Here is a 27918-nt window from a genome sequence, read left to right on the forward strand (position 1 = left end):
AAACACTGTGTAACCCAAAGGGATTTGTAGTGCACTGTGTTTCTGGCATGTGCCTGCACTGTTTTTACATACAGTAGCTGTAACTCCGCTTTAATTGCTAAAAATAAGCAGCAGTATATTAACAGTGTAAAAGTACCATTTCGTTTCGTAGCATAGTGCTTTTCTTGCAAAACTGATACTTTGTTTTGTGCTTGCTGCATTTAAAGCTCTTATCTGTACTTTTTGCATTTGGAAGTACGTTTTGGACACATTTGCTAGGAAGACTGTTGTTTTTTCAGTAAAGCTGAGTTTCAGAAGATGTTTATAAACCATCTTGAAATGACATTTCTGTTAAATACTAACATTCTTATCCTGACATTTTAATACACAGCACACTCTACTTTATATACAACATAATGAAGCACCAAAAAATGTTGAGTTTTAAATGGGGAAAAGCATTGCCAGGATTTAATTCATAACCTTTACACCAAAAGAAAAGAACTATATATGCCAGCATTTGCCCAAGTTAGCAGCAAACTACTGACAAAGACTGCTTTCTTTCTGTGTTCTAGCCAGAAGCATGCAGCACCCAGAGGACAAAGGCACCCCAGGCTGGTGATTGAGGAATGTCCTTTAACGCATGAAACACTGACAAATGAGGTAGTGAAAGAACTTTTAGAAAAGGTAATGGAATTTTGTGGTTGTTTGTTGTTGTTTGTTTGTTTTGATTTGGTTTATTTTTAAACATCTCTTCAGATATTTCTTTCTCCCATACATGTAGGTAGTTGTCAATGATTGGAGGCTTATGGTTCTGTTTAGGTTTTTAACTTTGCTTTTGTTTTATAGAAGCTACCAAGTGCTTTCTGTGTGCAAAAAGAGTTCATTTTCTTCACTAATTGCTTTTTGGAATTTAGAATTTATTACTGAACCATGGAAGGTTTCGGGAGACTGATCACTTACAGCACTGGAAACAGAAGCAGGCCCAAATTTTCACTCAGTCTTCATAAAATGCTTGCTTGATAGCTGCTTCTGGAATTAGTGTTACAAAAAAAAATTATGATGTTCTGTGTTACGTTCAGTAAGAATAACATACATTAACATATTGATTTTCTAAGTACATTTTTTTTCTTCTTCAAATTTAGTATATACAGTAATCGGTAATGGTATTAAAATATTTCCTTGGCACAACTTCTGAAAATATTGTAAAGTTAAAGAAAAGTAAACTTCCACAGAAATACAAGCCCTAGTTCCAGTTTTTTTGTTTCACTTCCTCTACAAAATTGAAGACTTGCTGAAACAGGAAATTATTGTTATTGTAAGAGTTTGAGTGTTATCTTTTACATGAGTTGCGAAAGAAAAAAGCAGACGAAAAAGCATACTGGCAATTCTTAATGATCACTGAAATTACCAGAGTTGTTTAAAGTTTCTAAAGATTTTTTTGAATTTTTCAGGTGTTCAAAATTTAAAATTGTGTTCCATTTATACCATGTGTGTATTGCCATGTTTGTTGTATAGTATACGAAACACTTAAAAGTATAAAACAAAGCAACAGAAAAAAAAAAAAAAAAAAAACACAAATTAAGCAATTAAGCAGTGATTCTGTCTTGCGAGAAAATCTGGAAAAGAAAAGCTACATGAAATGGATCTGATTTTAAAATATTCCTATTAAAATGTAAATTTACATTTTTATTAAGGAAATACATGTATATTTTCTTGAACCCTTAAGAATTTGTGGCATTGGGGGGGTTGTCAGTTATAGGACGTCTTTTTGCAGCTTCATATAATCATAATGATGGCTGAATTTTGATACATGGTAAAGTTACTGTTGTGCATGTGTAATGGTGATAAACAGTATCACTTCAGTCTGATGTGATGCTAAAAAAGCATTGTAGCACCACCAGTTATTTGAGTTAATCACTCTAAATAGTTTACATGGGTTAACTAGGTAGATAGAGATCCTGCCTTCTCTGCCCTTGCTAACTGAGTATTTCCCGGGTGATTTCTGTGCTCTGGGCTGGGCTTTTTGTGTGTTCCTGGGAAGACTTTGTTGCAGTGGGATCACCTTCAAAGGTGGAAGTGCTTCTTATCCCAAGCAAAAATTTCCTTCCAAGAACATTCCACCGATTGCATATTCTCTGCAGTTGTATTTTAAGATTCCAGAAGAGGGGAAAAAGAAACACCACTGGCTAAATGTAAGAGTTAGTAATCATAGTGTAACTGGAATCACACTTTTAGAGGAATGATATTCCTCTAACCATCCTCTAACCAATCTACCGTGAAATTTCTGGAAACATTCCTCCACCAGTATACTGTCTGTCACTGTGATGTAGTAAGTGAAATGCTTTGGGTTGTCCTAGTTGAAGGAATTTATGTACACTGAAGTCATTAACAGTGTTGGCCACCCTTCTTGGCCTGAGCCCAAAGACATGCTGGAAGGCTTCTGTTTACTTTAAAAACACAGCCATACAGCCAACATATATAGACAAGCTACACTTCCATAGTACTGTGTCCTTGGATGTCCTTGAAAATCAGCAAATTAGTAAACAGAACATGCGTTTTAGATGTTTTGGGGAAAAAAAAAAAGTTGCACGCTATCTTAAAACCACTTTACAGATCAATTTGTGTTTTACATGCAGGTTAATGAAGCAGCTAAACGAGGAAAGAAGTTTGTGGGCTTTGTAACACAACATTTTCCTCAACCTAAAGCCTGTAATGGAACAAGCACAGATGGAAATGCAGAGCTGGAATCAACACTGGGCAGAAGACACAGGGAACCCAGAAGAAGAATTTCTGATGAAGACTACAAAAACTGGAATGAAAGGTCACTGTGTGGTCACTCATCTGAGAGTGGGAATGAAGAGGAAATGCAAGCAGAGAGTGGACTGTTACAGGATGCAGATTTCCAGTTTGGAAAAGAAGTCAGTTCTGTTAAGCCACAAGAAGGAGACGGTAATGAATTCTGTTTGTTTATTGCAGAAATAAGATATGTTCTTGAGTTGTTTTAAGAAGCAGTAGGAAAAAAATAACAGAACAGCATATTCTGTCATCAAGTACCGGTTTTGGAAGATGCATCTTCCTTAAGTGCATGTGTACTTCCAAAAAAGTCACCATTGAGGAACCAGAAGAATTATGTACCTTCTGCTTTATATATCTGAACTATGATGGTGATGATGATGATGATGATGATGATAATGATAATGATAATAATAATAATAATAATAATAATAATAATAATAATAATAATAATAATAATAATAATAATAAAGGTGTTATTCTGGTTTTAAATGTGGTGCAAACAGGTAACTTTTTGCTTGATATGTGTTGTAAGCATATAGCAAGAAAAATGTGATGCAGTTATTCTAAAATGTTTCCCAAAGACATTGGTTTTTACCTACTCCTAATATTGAACCATAAATTTGTAAGGGATATCCAAGCATATGCTGTAATGAAACCAGTTGTCCTGTGTGTTTTAAATCTGACAACAAAGGGATCCCCTTCTGTTTAGAAACATAATTTTGTGTGCTTCTAGCCAACTCACATCACATACAGCAAACAAATCCATTAATAATGGATTCTTTCTGGTTAACATGCCTTCAAGAAATATTCTGAAAGAGATCACTAAACTAATGCATTGACCATGTAATCAAAGAGGATAATTGTTCCAAAATGAATTTACACTAGAGAAAATGAAGCATTGGAAAGTTGCTTACTTAGGAAGGGAAAGTGTAATTGAAAGATGTTGGTGCTGTGGTAGAAGACTTAATTGTACAAGAATCTGTAAGATAAATCGTGTGGTCTTCACAAGTTACTGCCTGAAACAATGATTCCTGATACTGAGGCACTAAGCCCTTCACATTTACTAGGAAGAAAAGGTGAAAAGGAAGAAGTAACCTAATGCATGAGAACTAATGCATTATAGGAACTAAAGCATTACAGTATAGAAAGCAAGGCAGCATGAAATTTTCATTTAAGATTGAATTTTGATACAATAGGGTCTTCTGTGATGTTCCAGACATGTTTTAATTGCTCTCAAAAGCAACCTCTTCACTTTCTTGTTAAAGAGTTAAGCACCTCTCTAGTTGGTAGACTGTCAGGATAATGACTCTATGCACTGAGATAATCAATGTCCCTCTTATTTTTAACACTTGAATTAAAGCAGTTCTTTTACAACATGCTGGGCTGTTAGAGCACGATCTGTTAAACCTTAACTCTTTCCTTGCAGCTTGAGACAGTGGGCTTGCTATACATAGTAGAACATAGATCCTGTAAGGAAAAAGGAGAAAACTCACAGTTGAGTTTTGGTTCGTGCATGCAAGTGTAACCAGGTGGATTACCAACCACTGCAGCCCCTAGATGCAGAGTTCTCAGGAAATTCTAAACTTCTAAAAGTTTGGCAGGAATATACCTATCCTCTCTACTACTAGTCAGTAAAGTTATTGGAAGTTTTAAGACAAATTTTCTGAAAATGTAAACACCTTTCCTTGTAAATGTTGTGGTTAACCATCCTTTTAAAAAATACTGATAGGAATTTTCAAAAATTTTTCTTAATAGGAAAATCAAGCTTTACCAAGATAAACACATTAATGGTAGCACCTCCACCTGTAGAGGTGACAAAATACAACTGTATAGGAAGAAAAGTCATCTCATAGTGATGGAGTTCAGTAATTTGTCCTGAATTTACTCTCTTATTTCAGATGCCTTATGTGTTATTACCCACTCCAAAAGGTTTCTCGTAGAAATTGATTAAAACTACTTAAAGTCCAAATAATGCTTTGAAAATCTTTCTCTATTTCTGGAGCTTAGAGAGACTAGTGTCTTAACTGGGATCATCTAAACCAAGTTCGTCTGGTTTGGCAATGTGAATACTTCTGCTTTCTAGAGGTTTGTGTTGATTTAGGCTGCTCAGAAGTTGTAGTAGTAGACATAATCACAGGGAATTTTTTTGCAATTGCTTTGTTTTTTCCCTGCAACAGTGACCCAGACATGACTGTACTTGTGTCATGTTCTTCCTTTTTAAAATACATTTATTTAGCTAAGACTTCCTAACTCATCACCAGTGAATACCTAAAATACTATGGATTTCTGAATTTACTTTTTTTGAATATTTGACTTTTTGTAACATCACTGTATTAATGGCTGGATGTGAGAAGCATCTGTGAATACACAGATCTTGTTTGTTTTGCATACGCTCATACTCTCATCAGTTACTGTGTGGTAAACCCCAGTATGGAGCTGATTATACTGGTACTTAAATCATCTGCAAAAAAGAATGAGTAAAAAGGCTATACAAGGCATTCATCATATTTAAAAATTTAGAAAAATGTTTTTAATTTCAGTTAGTCATTTTGAATATTTGTAGTCAAAAGTTTCATGAGTGACAGAAATACAGCCTATTTCCACTGGGTTTTCTCTTGAATCTACTATATTTTCCCCTATGCAAAACCCACCTACCTAGAAGGTGGTCCAGCAACAACCCAACTACAGTATGTTCAAAGTTCTGTTGTGTACTATAGCTTACCCTCCTCACAGCTCATCCTGTTGTTTGTTTTTTTTGTTTGTTTTGTTTTTTTTGTTTTTTTTCTGGTGTTGAGGGCTCTAGGTGAATAAAGTTGCATAAGGAAGCAATTTGTAAAACTGATACTTAAAAATACAAAAGCAGGCTGAAATAAGAAGATAATATTTTTGAGAGCTCTGTCTTCCAGAGGCTCATTTTTCTTCTTTTTTTTTTTTTCTTTTCTTTTCTCAGACAAGCTGTATACAGTCTTCAATGTTTTTGATGATGACTCTACCTGCTGGACCTATCATGAGGGCATCTTGTCCATGAAAGTAACAAGAAAGGGACCAGTTATTAGTACACTGGAAGCAGACTGGCTAGAACTAACTACATTTTATTATAAACAAGGATTATCCTTAACAGATTCTTTTGTACACTGGGAAACTTCTAAAGGTGAGCACTATCCCGCAATATCTGGAAGCTTTTACTTATTCATGTGGATCTATTTATTTTGCAAAAAGTAGATGCATGTTGGTGTGAAGGGCAATTTGTAAATGTGTTCAGATAGTCTTTGTAAATTTGTAGAATTTCCTTCCCTGAAAAGGAAATACTGTTGTTTTTTGTGCAGTTGCAGCTCTGAATAATTGCAATTTCTGCTTTTTTAATCAAATTTGGGATTTTCAAAGCATGAAAGGAGTGTAGCATTATAATGAAATAAACCTGTTGCGCTAGTTCTGTTTTCTTTTTCTCTTTTTAAAGGGAAAAGATAATGGAAAAATTATTAGATGCATTTCAGTTGTGTTCTGCTGCTTCTCACTCTAGACACTGTGCTGTGCTTGGAATATTTCTAATGAGACAAAAAAGCGCCTTCTGTTCTTCTTGTGCTTACTGCACCATTAAGATTTAAGCAAAGTAAGACTTTCCACACTTCCTCCTTTCTTCAGTTCTCTGCTAGGCTTAAAATTCTTACCAAAACCCTGAGTTGAATTAAATTGATTGTTTATCCTGAAGCTTCAGATCCATCATCTTTCTATAGGTGGTTCTGGTTGGATTTGGACACATGCACTAAGTAGAGAAATCTGCTTTTGCTCTTACCCTTAACTGTAGGCAGATTCTCCAGCATTTTTTCATGAAGGTGGGAGAGGGAAGTGTTCCCTGGTCCCTCCTGCTTCTTGCTCTCTTCTGCAGGAGCCTACAAGCTCAGTTAGCACGCTAAAATTGTTAGAACCATAGAGCTTCAGGCTACAGGATTTCTCCTCAGATTCCTAAATTGTCTTGTTCCTTCTGCCAGTTTCAATTTGATCACAGTTTTTCCCTGAAGGGAACCTCCTAGCTCCTTCAGAACTCATATGTGATCAAGAGATTCATGCTTCCTTTTTCTGATGTTCTGATTAAAAATAATAATGCAATCAGCATTCACTTTGCAAGGCTTGGGTTAGTGAAGGGCTGAATTTAAAAAAAAAAAAAAAAAGTTTAACTTCTAAAGATTTTATGTTTAAATATGTGTTCTTCAAAAATCGAACCCTGACAAAATAAGAGCTTGATTTTATATATGTGTGTGTGTGTGTGTGTATTTTTTTTTTCTTCTCGGTAACTTAGCCTTGAATGTTAATTATATTTCTATAGCTCAGCAACAAAGTAAATTTAGTAATTTGCCAGAATCTGTGAAGGAACACAAGTGCATCGACATCATTATATTTCTATCAAGTTGAATTTGTCAGCTATTCTCTCTCAAATTGCATATTTTTTTGCATATAAACCGTTGAACGGCACAGTTTGTATTGGCCATCCATTTTTCTTGAACTATAATTCCTATCTATTGAAGTCAGTGGAAGAACAAAGATTCCTTTGGGGGAGGAGAGGTGAGAAATCTGACTGCTGGTTTTCAATAGTTTTTTTTAGAGCTGGAAAATAACTCTTTGGAGATACATTACAATTCACCAAGGGTTTTTTCAGCAGCTGTTGAAATGAATCTTTGCAGCTGTTGTCCAAAAACAGTTTTTACAATCTTTCCATTCCCCTGTTGCTGTCTGCTTTTCTTCTGTGTGCATAACTGTCCCAGCTTTAATACCCAGGTTATGACTGACTTAGGGATTTCATGCGGCCTCTTTGCAGCAGTTGCTGCTTGCTTCTTCAGCCCCACGTGGCTGGGATGTATTTCAGTGACACACATGGGTGTGACGCTGCTGAATTCTGCTGGAAGTATTCAAAGGCACAACCCTCTACATGGATGGCATTCTGTAGCTGATCAAGTGTCTGTAACCGCAGTGTAAGATTACTTTAGCTGCTGAGTTCATAAGCTAAAATATTTTTTCATGAGATGAACATTGAAGAGTTTTATAACCAGATAAAAACTGGGCTTTTTAGGGAAAAAAAAGTGTTTAAACTTTTGCACTCATCACCAGAATTGCACTTCTTGTATGTTTGCATGTGCATTCAATTGTCATCTTTATCTTAGTTTTTAAGTTTGCTTTTAGTTTGCAAGGTATCTACAGCAGCAGTTGTCCTTCTATATTGATGTAGTGAAATGAGCAAGTTTTAGATAATGTTTTAATATAACTGAAAACAATGGATGCAGGTAAAGCAGCTGCAGAAATTTTCATTTTGCTTGGATGTTGTATGGAGTAAACAGAATTCTGTTGCTAACATGATCAAAATGCAATTCCCAATTCAAGGCAGGTACAAATTCGAAAGAATTAAGTCATTTTTAATTCTCAATGACAACCAAAACAGAAGGGAGTCAGACAAGTAATCCAGGTAAGTTCTTTTTTAGCTCCATTTGGGTCAAGGTAGTGTTGCTTCTGTTTGTTGCTACCTTGCAGGTTCTCATAATCATAGAAGTACTTAAGATTGATAGGAGTGCTGTGATGACACTTTCGCTTTTTCTGTTTAGCTTTATCTGCCAGGCAGTGTCTTTTTTTTTTTTTAATAATATTAGCAAGGATAAACCAGATGTTATTTTGACATAAGTTTCGACTTAACCATTTGTCTCAAAAGCCACTTAGTGGAGGTGCCTTGCTTCAATAATGCATTAAAATTCAGAGTTATATTATCATGATTTAAAAAAAAAAAATCTAGCATGTTAAACGTGTTACTGGTTGATGATTATAAGTATCTGCCTAAACATTGAAGACAGGTTCAAATTCATTAATTAATGAGATTGAGAATTTATGAACTGTTAGGAACTCTGCAGGTGTTCATGTTTGTGCCTGAAGCCATATATTCAGTATCTGCACTGTATTTGCATATATTCTAGAAATAAAATAACATGTTCGGTAGCTTTACAAAAGCATAGGATACAGATACATAAGTATCTAAATAATCATAGCTCAATGTAAGTAAGTTTCTTATATGCAATATAGGAAAAATAAAGATAATATGAATAAATGCTCAGTGTCTTACAGTACATTAACAAGCATATTGGTAAAACAAGTAAAACAACAACAACAAAACAGGACTTCCTGTTTGACTTGGAAAACTTCCATGCTGGTCTGGTCCAATTTTAAAGCCAGACCAGTTGTATTACATAGCTTTGCTTTGCTAGACACCTTTTAAGCTTTTTTCTGCCATGAAGCTGTGGCAAATAGTCATCTCTTTACATATTTGTGCAATATTGGAGAGGATTTAAACCTGATATTTTGAGGAATGCATAATTTTTCAGTTTAAATTTAGTTTAATTGTTTAGGATAGCTAGTTGGCAAGGTAGAACTGCACAAAAGGCTTCCTTATTGCACTTAGGAGAAGAGACAGAAAATGAATTAATATTTCATGCACAGCTTTAGTTTGGGCTAACTGGATACTGTTAGACTTCCACAAGTAAGTCAGGGAGGTATTCTCTGAAATGTCCTTCACATCAGGAATCTTCCTACAATCACTTCTCTTTCAAGCTTTTCCTTTGGCCATTTATGTATTTATTTAAGTAACTGTAGCAAGACTTTACACTTCATGCTTCATTTATCTTTACAGTCTCTCCCACCACACCAAAAGCCACATTTATTGTTAGGCATACAGTATTGGAGTTGAATAAAGAGGTTTTGTGCCTGTTTGCTGCAGGGGATATGTTGAATATGGGAAACGTGAACTCAGAGTTTCTTTAGAGAAAATGAAACAGTTCATAGTTCAATTTGTATTGAAAAGGGGGTTTTGAATAATAAATTGACTTGTATGCTTCGTGAAATTGTAATTAGATGCAGAAAGAACTTGGAGTTATTTGCTGTCTTAGTTCCATTTCATTTGAAGGACTGTTCAGTGGGAAAATATAAGCCCACGTGTAAGCCCATATCTCAGTAAGATACTGAGCTAAAAACTTATATTTTAGCTTATGTTTGTCTTTGTTTGCAGGTGATTATTTGCCCAAATCTTTAGAAGGAATATTTATCTACGAAGAAGAAGGTGCTGGGGTTCCAGGTTCTAACAGGAAAGGAAATGATGCAATAGTAGTTGAACAATGGACAGTTATTGAGGTAAATTGGTAATTATTTAGCAACACAATTTCCTACTTCTAGCTTGCTTTGTTTGTTTCTGTAGAATGACTGTACCAGTATTTGATAAACATTTCAGGATGATTTCTTTAAGCCACCTGAATAAACTAAACTAGCCTTGAATCATAAAAATGAGGTCAGGCCTGTGCCCATTAGTCATATGCATAAAAGAAATGCACTGCAGAAGTACTGGCTTGACGCTCGTAAATGTTCATATTCAGACCAAAACAGACCTAATTTCAGCAAGTGCAGCTCCACTGACAATGTACTGACAATGTATTCTTAAATAAAGGGGAAGTCAAACTTGGAATTAGAACAGAAAACTGATACTGTATGAGTTAAGTAGAGTTTTCAGATGTATGTTCTTAGTAAAAATTTTACTTTTAAATATCAAAAGACTTATTTTTCTTAGTAAAGTTACATATGAATTAGTGGAGGATGCTATGGACTTACTTTTAAAATTCTCAGCAATAAATACATTTACTTATGTGAACAGACCTGGCACAAGACTAAAGCCTAAAAATAAATAAATAAAAGTACAAGTAGGCCTATAGCTAGGTGAGATGCTTGTTACTCAGATTGGAAGTAAAAACCTAAATATATCAATTGAGAAATCATTTCTGCTGTTTTAAAAACTTGTGTTTTAGGAGCTGATTTAGCAACATGACAAATTTAACAAGATAGATGTGCTTTGAGTGTCATACTGAATCAGGACTCGTATCTAAAGTTAATATTCCTCTGTTTATCTAATCTGTTGTCTTGAACTTTTCAAATTGCTTTCAGTTTGAAATAGGGAATCCCTTTTCACACCAAATACAAATTATCATGTTATAACTAAGAAAGAAGAGGGGTTGTAATTTATGTGTAAAAATGCAAATAAACCCTGTACAGAGTGTCTTTACTACTTTTTATAATTATTAATGTAGGGGTGTGAAATTAAAACAGATTACGGACCTTTATTGCACACACTGGCTGAGTTTGGATGGCTCCTGACCTGTGTCCTGCCTACACCTATTGTACGACATGACAGGTATGCAAACAGCAGGATGCAGCATTTTGCTGTGTCTTCACAGTTGCACATCTTAGTGAATTATCAAGTGATTTTGTCACAAAACAGTCATGCACTGTGTATTGCAAATTAACGAGGAGAATGTGCTAATCCAGCAAGTTATGATCTAATCCAGCTGTTTCTCTTCTTTAATGTAGATACTGTTTCAGTTTACATATAGTAATGAACTACTGGATTTCAGTTCTCACATTTTCTTGCTTTAATATTTCGTTGGATGTCTTGGGGAAAATACCTGTATATGTAAGAAGAGCTAAATAGTAGACCTAGATCCCATATAATGTTTCAGAATTTCTTTTTAATGGAAAACGTACCGTGCTTTTATTCAGAGTACCTGCCATAAAAAATGGCAAATGTATCACTGAATTAAGCTTACACAGTTTTGTTTTGTTTTGTTTTCAATTCTGCTTCCATCAGATTAAGATTGCTGAAGTTCAGGGAAAAAATGTACTGAGGCATAGCTTAGAGCTCATGAAAACGATGGAAAAGCTGAGTGACTTTAGTAATCTTTGGATCTAGACCTCACTGCATTAAATCAAGACAGCATAAAAAGGACATGAATGCAAGTTTCTAAGAGAACTGCTGCAAGAAAACAGAATTTTGTTCAAGTGATTTGACATAATTAAATTAACTCACCCATGTAAGAAGGAGGTTTTTCTGGTCAGAAAATAGCTGTCCTCTTTATCTGTGTTTTGTTGTTCTTGTTTTTTGGTTTTGTGGTTTTTTTGTTTTGTTTTGTTTTGTTTTGTTTTTAATCAACTGTTTACAAGCTAAGACAGTAGAAATTGAGGTAAAACATCTAGCATGTTTTCCTATTTTTAATGATTTCTCTGTTTTGTTTTCTTCTGAAACTTACGAAATTCTGAATTTACTGTGCAAAGCTCCTGCTCCATCAAGAAGTATTTCTCAGAACACAAAACAAAACGTCTATCCTTCAATTCTTTTTTTTTAATTCTTAATCTACATGTGTTATCTTTGAACTTGGTGACTTCTGAGGGTATGTGAACTGCTGAGCCTGGTTTTCATAAACAGATGAAACTTTTGGCCAGATCTTAAAGATTGAGAAGTAACCTTTCAGAATCAGATCAACTTTTTGGAAGGGTGTGAGTGAACAGTCGGATAGGAAGGTTCTAGTACTCCTGGTGTGCTGAAGGTCATAGGATGAGAGAGGTTTAAACCCCTAACCTTTGCTATCACACAAGCAGTGTACCTGTACCCATCCCCGAGGGGTTGGACAGAAGGGGTAAAACTGTCCTGAGCAGCCATGTTAGCTCAGTCTGGGCTTGCTGCAGGCAGCAGATGCTATTTTGCACCTGGTAGATTGCAGAGCAAAAGCAGGGCTGCTTAGAAGAAGCTAAGTGCTATTAAAAAAAATAATAATAGTAGTAGAAAAAAATGCAGTATGAAGTGATAATGGATTCAATAGACAGGGTCTGTTTCTTGAGTTACTGAGAAGGTGACGTACCAGCAAGACATTGAGGTTATGCTAGGTGTCTGAAATAGCTTTGGTTTCCAGATGTGAGACAACCAGCCCACTGCTAGACGCAAAACGGGATTGTATTCTGGCCAAACATGAAGTTGGATTCACTTCATATTGACATTGGAATGATTGATGAATACAAAGCGTTTGTTTTCTGATTTAAATAGTTGTGTAGGTGTGTGCATGAATTGTCTGATAGTTGTTGTCTGGAAGGTATCTCACAGTCCACATTAGAAGAAATATGGTAAATCACGTTTTGAGCGTGCATGTAGTATGTCTAATATACAGTTATTGAGATTTCTTTTTAGAAGTAAATAAACAAAAGTTCATTAACAGAATTCCTAACTGGGAATTAAGAATTCTTAAAAGACTCTAAAGAAGTGTTTCTGTCCTGACAGCCTGCATAGTGATCGATAAATACTATTATTAGACATCAATATTGGCATTTGAAAAAGAGAAAGAAATTCCTACATGGTTACTGTGTGTCTGATAGGAAAGATGCTAGTACTGTGGTGGTAGATGATCTTAGGAATTCAAGTTAAATGCTGGATAAAGATACTTCATGCTGCCCACCAGCAGTCCTTTTCCCAGACGGGGAACTCTGACCTCAGAACTCAGCCTGAATTTAACAGGTTTCAGAAATACTGAACAAATAAACAATTTGGCAAATTCATGTTTTCATGTTTGTTTGTTTGTTTGTTTTTTAAATGCAAAATATATAATGAAAATTCTATTTAAGAATAAAAAATGTTAGCAAGGCAGCCTGCTCCCCATTTTTATTTACCTCCATTTTATGTCTTATTCTCTGCCTTAGTCTATTCGTAATTTTTTGCAAAACTTTCCTCATCTCAGATCTTCTACAATTTGTTCCTGGCCATTAAGCCTACTGTTCATCTGTAGACAAAAGGTGTGACCACAAGCTAATAAGGTCTGGAGTGTGACAGGATTGTCACACACAGAGTATTTCTCTATCTCCCTTCTTTTTTTTTTCTTTTTTAAATATAGGTTAGATTTGAAACAGAATGTAGAAATGGCAGGGTGTAAAGCCTGCTCCTGTGTGGTTTTGATGTTGCTGTTCTTTGAAGTTGGTATTATTTTTACAGATGTTCCTCTCCATAAAATAATGTCGTGTTGCACAGAGTGTCATGCCACATGCTAGCTGAATGTCATGGATGCCCATTTCAGGCACGGGCAGCAGCCTGTAGGCCTGTTTTGTCCTTTAGCTCCTACCTTAAGGGCTAAATCATGCAGGATACAGGAAGCATTTCCTCAAGAAATGTGATCTTTGTTGTTACAAGTAGAGCAATAGTAGAGAACACGCAGAGTTGCATTTTGTGCAGTGTTGTTTGAAAGATAAGGACCTTTTTGGGGTGTTTTTTTTTGTTAACAAAGTAGAAAACCCACAGAAGTTCCTAGTCTTCTGTCAGTGATTGTTTTTCCAGGCATACAGGAGAACAGAGCATGAAAAAAATGGATGTGATGCAATGTTTGTATCCATCTCTTGGATATCATCCCTATCTTGGATATTTAAATACGGTTAGCAGTCACTAAAGTATTTTTTGACCAAGAAAGAATGTAAGGAAGAGCCACAATAGTACTAGTGACCTCATTCACTAGAGCCTCCTGCATTATATACAGCTGTAACATACAGTTAAATGTTTTCATGACAGGAATTTGACAATAATTATGCCAAGTTCAGAAGCTGTATATCACGGATAAGATGAATAGCCCTTTTAGAAGTTAAATTTAGTGATTAGGGGGAAAAAAAACATGTTAGAAATTATTTTGTTGGTAATTTAGTGCTACTGGAGTTATCAAAATAATGTTATTGTGAATTTCTGGAATTCCGTACATGTTTGTGGTCTAAAGTTAGAATTCTTTACTGGTTTTGTTTTGGATGGAACAGTTGTGTCAAGTCCTGTGGGAGCCTTACTGTCCCACATTGGTACATGTCTCAGAGCTGAAAGTCTAAATGCAATGCAACTGCAAAGGAGTGCGAAACTTCATTTTGGGGAAATGCAAATAAACCAAATAGATTAAAAGAACTTATTATAACTTTTCTTCATTTGTTCAAGAAACACTGTCTAACCTTAGTTGATTCGTACATAGAAAGTGTATGCACGAAAAAAATAAAAACAGATGTAAAAATCATAGCAGGCCTGAGTAGCTTCCAGTTGGATGATTGTTCTTAGAGATTTATTTAATATATGCATACACTAAGAGGACGGACTTATTGCCAATTCAGCATAAGCAGACAAGCAAATAGCTGGTGTTTCAACAAAAGAGTCTCTGTTGCTCCTCATCCCTCTTACAAGAAGAGACAGGAAAAAGGCTCCAGCAGCCGTACTTCGCAGTGACCTTTATTTCCCCTCACTGATTGCTGTAGTCCCTGAAAATCGGCAGGACGGACTGTCTGCAAGCACCGGAAAGCAAGCAGGCAAATACAGTGCAAAAACATTGACTTTGTGGTTATTAGTTTATCATCACAAACAACTTCATCTACGTTTGCAAAATGCCCTGGCTTACAAGGCAAAGTGGAAGTGTGGAAATGAGAGGGAAGCTATGGAGTGGCTTACTCTAAGTGTTTTTTTCTCATTTAAATTCTGTGGAAATCCCACTGTCATTGAGTTCTTTGTGAATTAAGCTCATAGCTGCTTTGTCGTGTGCAGCATTTTAATAAGGTGAGACTTAGAAAATTGTTAATTTACTGATTGTCTACTCACCAGTGTGTCCTTTCTCCATTCTAGTAGAATTTATACAAGCTGAAGCTTAATGTTTGTTTCTTTTTTCTTTTTTTTTTTTTTTTTTTTGCTGCAGGAATGCAGACACAGTTACAAAATAGAGCATAGGCAATTCCCCATGACAGGCATTCTGCGCAACCTTCTCACTTGAAAGAGAGATTTCCCAGTTGATATTACCAAAATAGGCATAAATGAGGCAGGGGAAGATAACTGGCAATGTGGAGTAAGTTTGCAGGATTGCTGATTTCCTTTTCATAATGTAAAAGTGTAACATATGTGTTATTTTTTTTCAATTAATAGAAATAAGGAAGGTAGGGACTCACAGAGGAGAAAACATGTTAAGTTAAAGAAAATAACCTCCTCATTTCCCTGTCTTCCCCAAAGGCTGCAGTTTAGGATGGTTCTCTCATCCAAGGAAGGTATGCAAAGACATGCCTTGACCTTAGTTCAGCAGGGTTGAGAGGAAGGTTGTGATGGGCCAAGCACCATCACAAAGTCATCATAATTGACTATTGATCAGATACAGCTGGGAATAGTGCTGTTCTGTGTATGTTCTCAGAGCTTACTTTGAGGCACTCTACTAGGGTAGGCTGTTAATAAATTCTTTCTGATCCCCTAGCAATGGTTTTAGTCCCTGATTTTTCTTGGAGTGAGTCCCTAATATTAAAAAAACAAATTCATACTATCAGTCCTAGCCCTGGCATGAAATATGTATCAGTTATGTCAACCTTATGTGTGTGGTTGCTGAGATTGTGACTTACCGTACTGAAGTACGATCAGACATTATTTTACTACTTCCTTCCAGAGCGTTAAGCATAAAAATACAGTTTTATTATTGATAGGGGAATAGGTGGAATCATGACTTCTTGAAGAGGGCTCACTGTGTGGTAATCACTACAAGTCTGTTTTAAGTCATTAAAGTTTTGTGGTGCTGTTTTTTTATCTTACTCATGTATTTGTAGTTGCTTTCGTGCTAAAGTGTTTCAGTGTATTTCCTTTATGCATGTTAAGAGCTCGTTGAATACTGCACAGAAGTAGAGTAGGGAGAGAAGAAGTTACCAAAATGTAGTTCTGATATGTGGAAGAGCACAGAATTTTTTTTAAAACCCTCCCATCCCAGAGCTCTGATCTCACAATTCTTGCATGCATTTAGTCCTTACAGAGTCTTGCTTTGTAAGTCACATGCAGTCAATTTGGTGGCCTGTATTTTTGATGGAAAGGTATTGAAAACAAATATCTAAAATCTTCAAGAGGTTGTAAAGGACAATTCTTTTTTTTATTAACCAGTAGTAAAAGAATGCAACATTTTTGAGACATGAATACCTGAGTTGTTTTTGATGAACTTTTTCAACAGAAAACCCACAACTGAAGTTCTTTTTTTGCTCTCTTACTTCTTTCTTCTCTTGTCCCTCCAATGTACAAAACCACCTGTGTCACTTACCTCATTGTGGATGTACTGGTTAAACTGAGCTGAGACCTTTTGTCCAGAGGTAGTGAAAAGGCAAGCTTATCCCACTGTCTCAGATGTTACGTTAAAACCAGAAAACAATTTTACTGCTAACTAAGAGTCTTACTTCACAAATTTCCTGTCTCACAGATACTGAGATACTTGTTGAAGCTGTTTATCTTCTGAAATTGAGGCTGTTTGCTGTGGTGTTACTAGATAGTTGCATGTTGTTGTATATCTATCAGTGCAAATAGATGAAAAAAATACTCTTTAATTTCAGATGTTGCAAAGGTATGGTCTTTCATTAAAAATAGGAGCTTTGGTACTTAAGCTTTCAAGCACAGTCCTGTCAAGTTACTCCAATCATACTAATAAAAATGTTTTGTTCTGTATTTGTTTACATGTGCAACACCTTAACCAAGCTGTGTGCTTCTGTTTGTTTTATTATTATTATTATTACAAACCAGTTTATGAATTAAAACACCAGCAAATGCTTGATAATCTATCCTCTTCTGACTCATACACACACAATTTACAGTTGACTATGAAAGGTGTGAATGTTACAGGAAAGTTATTGCCTTGAAATATTCAAAGGATTTTCCTTAAATTTTAGTGAAGGAAACCTGGCCACAAAGCAAGTTGTTTTTCTTCAGAGACCTGTTATTTGGAATTCTGCTGTCCAGACGCCAGAGGTGAGTAATGTGTTGATTAAAAAAAAAAAAAAAAATTAGTATTTCACACTATAGTTACATACAGAAACAGATTTCAAAATTAATGGGAAAAGAGTGGCAGAAACAGGTTTTGCTTGAAAAAAATCTGTTTAAGTTTGTGTCACGTTTTTGCAGATACATTTGCAAGTTGGATTTATTTTTTTTTTAACTCAGCTATATGGCTCTTAGACTAAGCTGTAGAGAACGAAAGTGTAGGTATGCTAAAAGCCTGTTACTTTAAGAATCCTGTTCTAAGAAACAACTGTTTCTCAGGTGGATGAAGTTGGCTATGCTGCAAGCATTTGTTTAGAAGCCTTCAGGAAGTCCTAAGTGAGCTGACTCAACTCCTGCACATGAAAAAGATGACATTTTTTTGACCTCTGAAATGTCTGTTTTCATGCCTGTAGCAGAATACAAGTGTCAAGCTGTGCAAGGGGCTCTGTAATCTGGGGGTTACCAGGGTGAAGGAGTGTTAGCCATTGCTGTGTGAGTAAAAGTATGGGACAGAAATAGAGGACTTAAAATTCCTACAGCTGAACTTCAACAGTTACCTGTCCCCTTTAAGTGAGATTCCCGTAACAGTGGTTGTATAAAAGTACTTTGAGGATTAAATAATCAAAGTAGTCATCACATCCTGCTCAGAGCCAAGGTCACAACAGCAGTGGCACCTGTACAGTGCTATAGCAAAGTCTGCTGTGGCCAGGGGAGGATAACCAATGGGTTCTTCCTTACCAAGGTTTTCTACACCCTGTGGTGGGTTTTCCCTTTTATTTGTTCTTCAGTGGCTATTCTTTCTTCAGCTAATGAGCTTTCTTCTCCTGTGGTAGCCTTTTTAGGAGCTATGGAAGCTGTAGGCATTTTGAATCAGGCCCAGCACTGGAGTAGTAACTTCAGAAATTCTGTCCATCATGATACTATTACTTTTATGAAGCAGTGGTATCTATCCTCTTCTTTGTCCACCTGTATAAATGTTTCATGAGACTCTAAATAGCTGGGATTCGTATTTGATCTTTCCAGCTTATATCCAGACTGCTGTCATCATCTGTATTTTCCTGTGATTAGTGTTTCTAAAATACACTCTTCCTTTTTTGTTCTTCTCCAGACTTCTGCTTGTCTCCAGCCTAATTTCCTTCTCACTGTGTCCCCTGATAATTAATTCTTCCATGCCTGGAAGAATGGCATTCAACATGAAAAATGGAAATTTAATTGCACATCTCCATCACAGTCTCAGTTCCTAGCTAGGTGTTGTATGCTGTCTTTAATTTATTTTCCTTGTTTACAAAATTTGGGCTCCTATCTTATTTTCCACATCAGTATTCTGTGCAGTCTCCCTTGCCAATGTTTCAGTCATCCATTCATGTCCTTTTCCAAATTCTGCCAGTTCTTGCAGTTTTCTTTCAGTTTCCCGTGTGTACCACTTATCTTTGGCTTTTTGCTTTCAAAGCTTACAGTCCCTGCTCTCTTGTCATTGTCATCTCTTCTTTTTTTTGGAACATAGTTTTGTTGGTATCAGTGTTGTAAGTGTATAAAGCCATGCTATTTTATGTCGGTCGCGATCAAATAAAGTCAAAATTCTCCTGATGTTTCCCAACTTTTTATTGCTATGTATAATAAGTTCATGGACTCCTGATGTGAATACTCTTTCCTTGGACAGAGATACTTTAAAGGACACTGTAACTATGTGACTCAAGGTAGAAGGATTAATACTGGATTCTGCCAGGAGACACTGTAATACAAAGCACTCCTGTAAAAACATTCATTGTCAAAAACTGATGAATCTTTGAGATGTGTTTTAAATTAAAATTAGAGGAATCCTTGTGTTTGCTGTTTAAATTCTGTTGCCTAATTGTGAGGTGATTAGTACTGGAATGACCTTTATATTCTTTATTTTTACAAGTATGACAGTACCTGTGTTCTGTGGTCATTGTTTCACTTGATTGTAATGCAAAACCTTTGAGTTAAGCATTAAGACAGTGGAAGTAAACAAACAGCTGATTTGTAGCCATGTACATGAGGATTATTGTATTTAAAATCTGAAGAGACACAGTATCTAAGTGTGCCCCTTAAGTACCAGTGAATATCTTACTTCTGCAACAGGAAATCTCAGTAGGATGAGGTCATGTTAGCATGGGATAAATAGGTAGCTCGGGCTAAAGCTAAAACATGTACTAAAGTAGCATTTACCCTCTGTTTTTCCAATCATGTAGGTTTTCCCCTGAATCTTAATCTCTACATTTACGTATTTATATATTACCAAAATGTCTGAATTGGCAAAACAGCATATTACCTTTATTCATAGATGAGGTAATCTGTCGAGTTGTTACCAGTGCCTAACTGGTATAGCACGTCATGCTAGCTTTGCATGGAATAGCTAGATTTCAGGTATGAAACAAGCTACTGAAACCTGAAGGCATTCAGTATTAACTTTTAATATTAACTATTAACTTTTGCTCTAGAAATTGTAATAAATATGTTTATTTAAAATGATACATGGACAGGGGGAACGGAGTTGTGGAATTTTATCAAACAAACCTTTGAAAACATTTTAGTAAAAAAGTTTAACTCCTGTGATTCTACATTGTTGGTCGTGACACTTCACTTGCATTTACACTGACTGCATTTCTTGTTGTTTTACAAAATAAGATCATCATGTTCATAATTCAGGATGCTTTTGAAACACAAAGCTGCTGCAGATATCTAAAATATTTTAATTTCCAAACTAAATAAAATGCATCAGTTTGTCTATTTATGAGTATCCGTAACGTGCTGGTAACTCGGATATCTGGAGAAGAATACTAACTTTAAGAGAGCCAACCTACAAAACCAACAAGGCTTTTTCATTAATGGAACCTAATTAAGAAAGCCTAATTAAGTTCAGTGTTAGAGGATGCCTACATGAGAGTCTCAGACCCTCAGAGCCTGATCACGTTGCAGCTGTGTGGCAGGGTCCGGCTGTGGCACAGCTTTGTCCCCCAGGCATGTCCAGCTCCTGGATCCCTGTGACTTGCCTTCTGGGGGCTGGCAGTACAGGGTACCAGCTGCTTTGTGTACTCAAGGTCGGTTTTGTTGTAGTGTTTTGTTGTTTTTTTTTTTCCTTGTGAGGTTGAAGTTGCCAGTTCTAAAGGAACTTTTAATTCAGTAAGAATTGAGGGAACTCCTCTGTTACCTGGCCTGATATTCCCACAGGGTCTCTTTTCAGAAGACTGTGTGTTTCAAGTCCTCACAGATCCTATCTCTGCCTTCTTGTATATTTGTTGGTTAGTGCATTGTGATCTGGCTTGCAATTTATGTAATGGTTCAAAGGCCTCTTGGATTTAGAAGGGTTATATTGTCTCAGTGAGTTCTTTATCACACACCATTTGCTTCTCTAAGAAAACAGTTCAGAGGAGACCTGAGACTGAACTGCACACATGAGGGATTTCTCTTTTTTATTTCCTTTAGGCACACTTCTCCATCCTCTTACTGTGGCATCTAGGCAAAGCTTATTTCCTTCTGTTTCTCCTGAGGCAACACTATTTCCCCTTAGTCTAATTTCCCGATGTCTCCTGTAACAGCTTCCCTTAAATACATTTCCTTTAGCCACAAGGGCCATTGTTTTTACTGTTTCAAAAGAGTTTGGGAAAAATGTTACAGATGTATAGAAGGGGGCAAAGAACTGGCACAAACAGTTGCAGTTTTGGTTTGATCAGAGTCAGACATGTAGGTTAGGTGCAAAAATAAAGCTTTCTTCAAACAGCTGATTTTTAGCATGGGTTAAGACTTGTAAATCATTCTGTGTCTGCCAAGTAAAACATAGGAATTGGGCATTGTCAAAATAATTGCTTCTTCTAAGCATTTGCTTACTCTTTTTTAAATCTTGACTGTGGTGTATCTTTTGCATCTCTCCTTAAATATCTTTATAGAGAACAAAAATGTATCCATTAGGATATTTCTCGAGAGGAGTTCATAGTTTAAGCCAGTGTTAAATGCTGCCTTATGTTAAAATGCAGCTCACATTAAATTCATACATGACTCATTGTGAAGTGTTTGGCTTTTTTTCTATATAAGCTAACATTAAAACACCTCCTTTTATTTCAGAAGAAATCCTTAAGGCAAGTTACTGGGGAGGAAAAAAGCAGAGTTGGTAGCAGAAGTGTTGGATTAGACACAGCTACTTCTCGCCCTGTAGAAATTGGACAACCACCTGATGAGTTTCATCTGTCTCCTTCTAAACAATGTTGGATCAAAGAGGCCTCCTCCCAGTATGGAGGCTTTCCCAGATTCAGTAGCAGTGATGGAGTATTAAGAGAACTGGATGATGGACAATTTGACCAGGAAGATGGAGTCACTCAGGTCACATGTATGTGATGAAGTAAGTAACTGCAACAGATGGACATGTACATAATTCACACAAATGTAAAACAAACCAAGTCCATGCTACTTTGAATGCATTGATATAATCCTATGACTTTTCCCAGACTCATTTTGTATTTTTGACTGTAGTAAGCCTACTGTAGTAATAATACTACTGCAAAATGCTTTGGCTTCCTGTCTGTCTTTGATAGAATAACTACCTGACTGGGTGCTCTGCTAACTTTTGTTCATCTTTTTTGACAAACAAGGAAGCAAATGGTGCAAAACAATGACAGTTTGTCTTCTGTAAGAAAGAAAGGAATGTGGATGTTTGGTGTTTTCCACAAGCTGAAAGTGTGTTTTGTTGTTGTTGTTTGTGTTTTGTTGTTTGTTTTTTTCCACAAGGATATTGTAAATATTGGGGGGGGGGGAAGGACAAGAAAAATTAAATATCTCCATATTGTTAAGTTTTAATGAGATTTTCACTTTACTTGCTTTGTCTAAGCTCAGAAACCTAGAGAAATACAAGTCATATGCTAGACAGTTAATTTAAGCTGCATTCAGACCTGGTATGTACAGAAAACCTCTGGAGGCAGACAGTTGCTCCTGTAATACTATCTCAGCTCTACGGCATTTACCAGGGTTCCATGTACACGTAAGCCAAAAGCTATCCCAGCATTCAGCTTTGTGTATATATATACAAAAACTTACTCGTGAGGAAATGAAGAGCCTCTCGCCTTCCAAAAGGTAACTTGCATTCTATGAAAAAGTAGTTTGAGAAACTGTAAGAAGCACCAACAGCCAGGTGCACAATGATACTAATAATATACAGGAGGGAGAAGTAGATAAAATGTAATATTAGATGAGAGACTTTTTACAAATATGCCGATGTATATGCAAAATAAAATTTCTGCTAATTGTATATCACACTAGATGAATGATATCCAATTGCATCAAATAGCAGAAGCACTGTTCACAGGAAAGACTGAAGCTCTTTGGCTTCTGTCCTCACTGTGGGGAGGAGTTAAGACTGGCTTCTGGGAGAAGAGGCACGTACAGGAATTATTTTTATGGTGCTGTCTTGAAATTACATCTGGCAATAAATAGTTCAGCTTCCATCTAAGCTGATCTACTGCAGTAGCTGGGAAACAAAAGCCACAGGAAAAGAAATTCTGCTTTTTTTTCTTTTTTCAGATCATTGTTGGTATTTCACATAAAATACTGTAACTTAGTTACTGTCTGTAAGAAGCTTTTACTAAGGGAAATTTCAAGTTTTAATTAAAAATGTAAATGAGAAGCTGAAGAAAATTGCATGATAAAGGTGATTGTAAGTAAAAATGTATTTTTGAAGAAGTTCTAGAAGCAAAAACTTCTAAGTGCTTGTCACTCTCAAGCTAAGAAAATAACCTGATTCAGATGAAAAATCAAGACAGAACTAAGCAAATGTATTCCCAGCCTTTCTCTCAAGGTTTGTGGTACAGCATGCAGTCAGACAGGTATCAAAATCACCTGCCTCTGGTGGCAGTGTTCCACCAGATGCTGTAGAAGTCTCTTTGCCCACACTGGGATGACGGTGCCAGCACAGTGGGCACAGGAATGCAGTGACAGCAACACCAGCAACTGACTCAGAGCACCTGCAGGATGAACAGAGTGGGGCAATTCAGCCTGCGATCTCCAGGGCAGGGAGCCACGCAGAATGGACTCTGGCAGGAGCTGCTTCTTGCAATGAGCAAGAAATAGTTCTTAAAAAAAAAAGTTGCACGTGCTGTGATAAGCAGAAGTAGCACGAAGCTTTACTACTATTTCAATTTATTTTTACAGGGCCTTATCCACTTGTATGAGGTTTGATTGTTGTACTAGGGGCTTGAAAGGATGATGGCTTTGGAGTTGCTTCCCAGTTTCGTGGTAAAAACTGTTGCAGGTTTGTTATTATTTTTTTCCTTTGGAAGAGCAATTCCTAACAACTGTTTGCAGCAGACTTTATCCCTCTCCTGTTCAGCTTCACCAAACCCTGGTTCTGGAGACAACCTTTAAATTTATCTAATTTTCCTGTTGCACCTTGTTGGAAAGTGCAGCTTCTCTCTTCTCACATTAATTTCTTAAGAAAAATACCAGCAGTCTGGCAAAGTATTCCCTGCTCAATGGGAGGGTGCTAGCCAGGCGCTCCTCCCAGAGCCTGTCTTCTCACACAGCCCACTGAGTAGCAGTCATTCGACAGCAGGCATCTCCCCATGGTACTACAGATGGGGAAGAACTGATGAAAAGACACATCTGTCCCTGGCAGAAAGATAAGTAATTTCAGCATATTAAAAAAGGGACAGCAGCTGGTCTTGTAAAACTTGGAATATAATGCTGTACTTCTAAAAATATTTGTCAGAAGTAATCAAAAGAAAAAAAAAAAAAACGCTCTCACATGTGCAATTAATGGTGGTTCTCCATACAAGTCAAAGTTGTAAAAAGCAGCAAAAATTGGTCAAAAAACTAGGAACTCTGAATATTCCAAGTTAAAGCTTTTAATGTGTATAAGAGAAATTACCTTTTATAAAGTAGTATCACTGTTTAAGATAGTTAACAGCAGTAAATTGTAAAACAAAACCTACCTGCAAATATTTATATAACACATTATAATGTATAAAGTACTAAACTAAATGCAGTTACTCTTTCTAGAATGCATTTATTGGATACAAAGGAATCATTTCACTTTTGAAATCTTTTCCAGGTAGCGAATTTTTCCAGGTAGCGAAAATGCAGAAAACTCAAAACTAGCATCCAGGTGTTTTTTTAAAAAAGCTCTTCCCATATGATTAATGAAGTATAAAGTATAAACAAAGAAGATTCAATTTTTGCAACAAAGGTAGTCTGGATGTCCACAGGTACATTTTAGAACATTCCCACTTGAAGCTTTAAGAAATTTCTTTAAGAATTTTCTTAAATTGTAGGCCACGGAAAGGAATGTGGCTTTATTTCAGAGTTTCAACTGTACTTTAGTCCTTGCTCTTGAATCTCAGTAGGTTTTGATTGTGTTGCAAGCTTCTGTAAATTTATTTCTAGTCTTTTTAATTCGGTGTAAATATGCTAAATTGCTTCCTTTAAACCCCTTTAGAAATGCCTGTTGAGGTAAGGACAGCTGGTTATTTTTTTAATGCCATTTGTTTTGCATATAGTACATAAAGTTGTCCCTGCTGCACAAACACTAATCTAGAGTGTTTTCCTAGTTCTCTGTTGTCTTTCACCTCGCAGGGCTACATTTGGGCTCTGTACTGCACACAAACAAAATTTAATTCTTCACCTTGAAAAAAAAAATGACAACCTGGCAGGAGACAAGATAGAAATGTGTAAAGGGAGTGGCACGGAGAAGGTAGCAAAGGAATAAATTCTTCAGTATTCTAATTCAAGGGAATCATGGAAATGGTAAGTAGCAGGTTTGAACCAAATGAAGGTACTTACTTGGCTGGCTGTTAACTGCTTGCTGCAGGATGTTGTATGTAAAACTACATGGATTTAAAAGGTGACTGAAAAAAATCCTGAAAGGGAAAAAAAAAAAGCTCTCTGAAAGTCACTGAACCAGACTGAAGCTGTTGGAGACTATAAACAGTGGTTTGACTGACTTGTGTGCTCATCCTGTTCCTTCTATTTCTTGTAAGGACCAGTTCTTCATCCTTGAGTTAGCTGGATTGAGCAGGACCATTGTGGGAGTGTAACTGAGAATGGTTTCTTGCTGCAAAACTTCTTTTAAAAAATCTGGGAGTAAACTGCTTGCTCAGTCTGTGTGAAGACTGTACACAAACCATTTGACTTCATGCACTAGTTGAAGAGCACAGATTAAACAACCTGTCTTCCTAGGGCATGGATGCTGAAACAAATAGTTGAAAATGCTTTTAAAAGAAGTGATGCAAAATCTTCTCTTTCTTTGCCATGAAAAATTCTGAAAACCAACTCATCTTATGTGGGAAAGAAAGAAGGGGAGGGTACATTTTGTGTTGAGGGGATTCTAATTAAAGCTATGTGTTTCAGTATGTTCTTAAACCGAAGCATTAAGTTATGACTCTACTAATCATAAATTACTAGCAGCTCCTGTTAGCAAGCTTTTTTATATGCTCTTATTGCACACACACTCCTCATTTTACTCAAATGTATTTTACATACTTCATTATCTCAAGCCTTTATATTGAATTGTGGCTCAAACTTTAAGCCTGGATGCGTACTCTGACCCCCCCCAAAAAAAAAGTACACTAATATCATGGCTTCATCTGCGAGTCTGAACTTCAATAGACGAGTCCCTCACCTGTATGTGACAACAAAAATACGACTGTTAAAAAACAAAGATGGAAAGACATTAATGCTGTTCCCAAACCTCTCCAAAAGACTGAGTACTTCATCTTAAAGTGTTAGGACAGGAAATACTTTTAAGTGTTTGCAAGCAGGAAGAAATAATCCACTATAAAAAAATCTTTGCCCTGCTCACACTTGTCACAGTTCATTTACATACCTGATCAGCTGTAATAAACTGCTGCTTAACCTCTGGCTTTGATCTATAAAGCACTATTTTCTTTTTGTAAAGCTAAGGTCTATATTTCTGATGGGAAGCTTCTCATCATTAAAAACACTTCTTAAATCAGTTATCAATGTCCTTATTGTGTTTGTCTCATGCTGGCATTAAATTCTTTAGCTCAATGTATACTTTCCTTCAATTATATTTTTGCAAGTCTTGTCTGCACATACATACATCACACAAGGCAAAGCTTGTTAGACTTTTAATCATCTATTAAAAGCTGATTAGTTTACTTTTATGTTACATATTAATGTTCTGTAAGTAATAAAAAAACAGGTCACTGTTCTGACAATTGGCTATGGTTTAATTTATAGAATACAAGTGTTAGGATAGAGAATTTTTAAAGCCAATTTCCTGTGTCAAAATTTAGATGAATGGTATGAATTTAAGTGATGAACATTCTTTGGGTAATCATAACTTGAGACAAAGTGGTTTAGAGAAACGGGGCTGATGACATGGTTGATGTTTTAAGCAGAAGCTTTGACAACATTAAGAGAATAAAAATCTCAGCAGCAAAATCACTGGGGCTGACTTGCAGCAAGATACGCTAAAGCAAGCATCAGGGCAAAAATAATGAGTTTTTTGACAATGAGCCTTTGCTTATGACATGCCATTCTACGTGACACATTGCTCATAACATGCTTGGAGTATTTGAAAGGCCCTCTTGTAGATCTCACTAACTCTCTAATTGTAAAACCAGCATTTTCTTAGTTGAGACGTGTATGAATTTGAGGTCTGACCTTAAGGTGCTAAGGAATATTGCATTTCTCTGCTTTTGAAAGAAGAAATAGAACCTCAGCACACCTTGTAGATGGGAGAGCACCGCATTTTGTCTTGGAACCATTCAGCTGCCTGTGTTTTTGGACGACTTGAAAAATGAGAATCACTTACCAAAATATAGCGGTCTGGATAAAGAAACAGTTTAATTTTAATTTTTTTTTTCCTTTTTTACAATATATTTCAAAGACAGTTGCCTTCCCTATTAAGTAGATTGTAAGTTAAATCTGTTCATGTATTTACTAGACAAATCAATGGTTTGCTTAGGCAAAAGGAAGTTTTATGGTACCACTCAGGCACATGTGTGTACGCCGTACTCATGTAAACAACAGCAAGGGAAAATACAAGCAGTGTTTCACTTAGGCCTTATATAAAATCAATAGTAGAGCAAGTCAATTTTACAGTGCAAATCTGAATGAGAATAAACAGGATTAAAACTTCCAGAGTTTTGTTTTGAAGTGAAACTCCTAAAGCATAAGAAGAAAAGAGGTTTAAAATTTTAATGCAGTCCTGAGCACCACATATTCTTCAATTTTGTAGAGGAGATGTAATCCGCAACACCAGTTACATGTTTTTGCCTGTCTCAGTCACTATGACCAGTATAAGCATGCAGCATGACTGTACTAAAGAACACACCATGAATGGTCCTACAGCAGACTGTAACAGAACTAAATAAATTGACTACTTCCAAAATAGTCTCTCTCCTACCTGCAGTACAAGCTTCAAGATACCTATCAAAATCAAGTAATCTGGTCCATACAAGGCAAGTTATAGCTAACTGTATAGACAATAACTAAAGCTATGCTCACTCAGACATCTCATGCAATTACCCTGCTGACAGTTAAATACAATGACAAAC

The 27918-nt window shown here is 36.2% G+C and overlaps 1 protein-coding gene across 4 annotated transcripts in view; it reads left to right on the top strand.

Moving 5' to 3' along the window:
- RFTN2 (raftlin family member 2) overlaps nucleotides 1–26350 on the top strand; it is a 34227-nt gene extending 7877 nt beyond the window's left edge. For 2 of the 4 annotated variants that reach the window (XM_084523540.1, XM_084523541.1), the window contains exons 4-10: nucleotides 552–663; nucleotides 2616–2928; nucleotides 5726–5926; nucleotides 9815–9936; nucleotides 10881–10984; nucleotides 17302–17380; nucleotides 21476–22204. In XM_084523540.1, the coding sequence (XP_084379666.1) occupies nucleotides 552–663; nucleotides 2616–2928; nucleotides 5726–5926; nucleotides 9815–9936; nucleotides 10881–10984; nucleotides 17302–17380; nucleotides 21476–21745 (1201 nt within the window). In that variant the 3' untranslated portion in view covers nucleotides 21746–22204. Of the gene's footprint in view, nucleotides 1–551; nucleotides 664–2615; nucleotides 2929–5725; nucleotides 5927–9814; nucleotides 9937–10880; nucleotides 10985–17301; nucleotides 17381–21475; nucleotides 22205–23551 lie in introns of those variants that run through there. The other 2 variants (XM_084523542.1, XM_084523543.1) reach the window with 2 other exon arrangements.
- Nucleotides 26351–27918: the final 1568 nt, after the last annotated feature.

The sequence above is a fragment of the Aythya ferina genome (assembly GCF_964211825.1).
Source record: "Aythya ferina genome assembly, chromosome: 6".
In the NCBI taxonomy this organism is placed as follows: domain Eukaryota; kingdom Metazoa; phylum Chordata; class Aves; order Anseriformes; family Anatidae; genus Aythya; species Aythya ferina.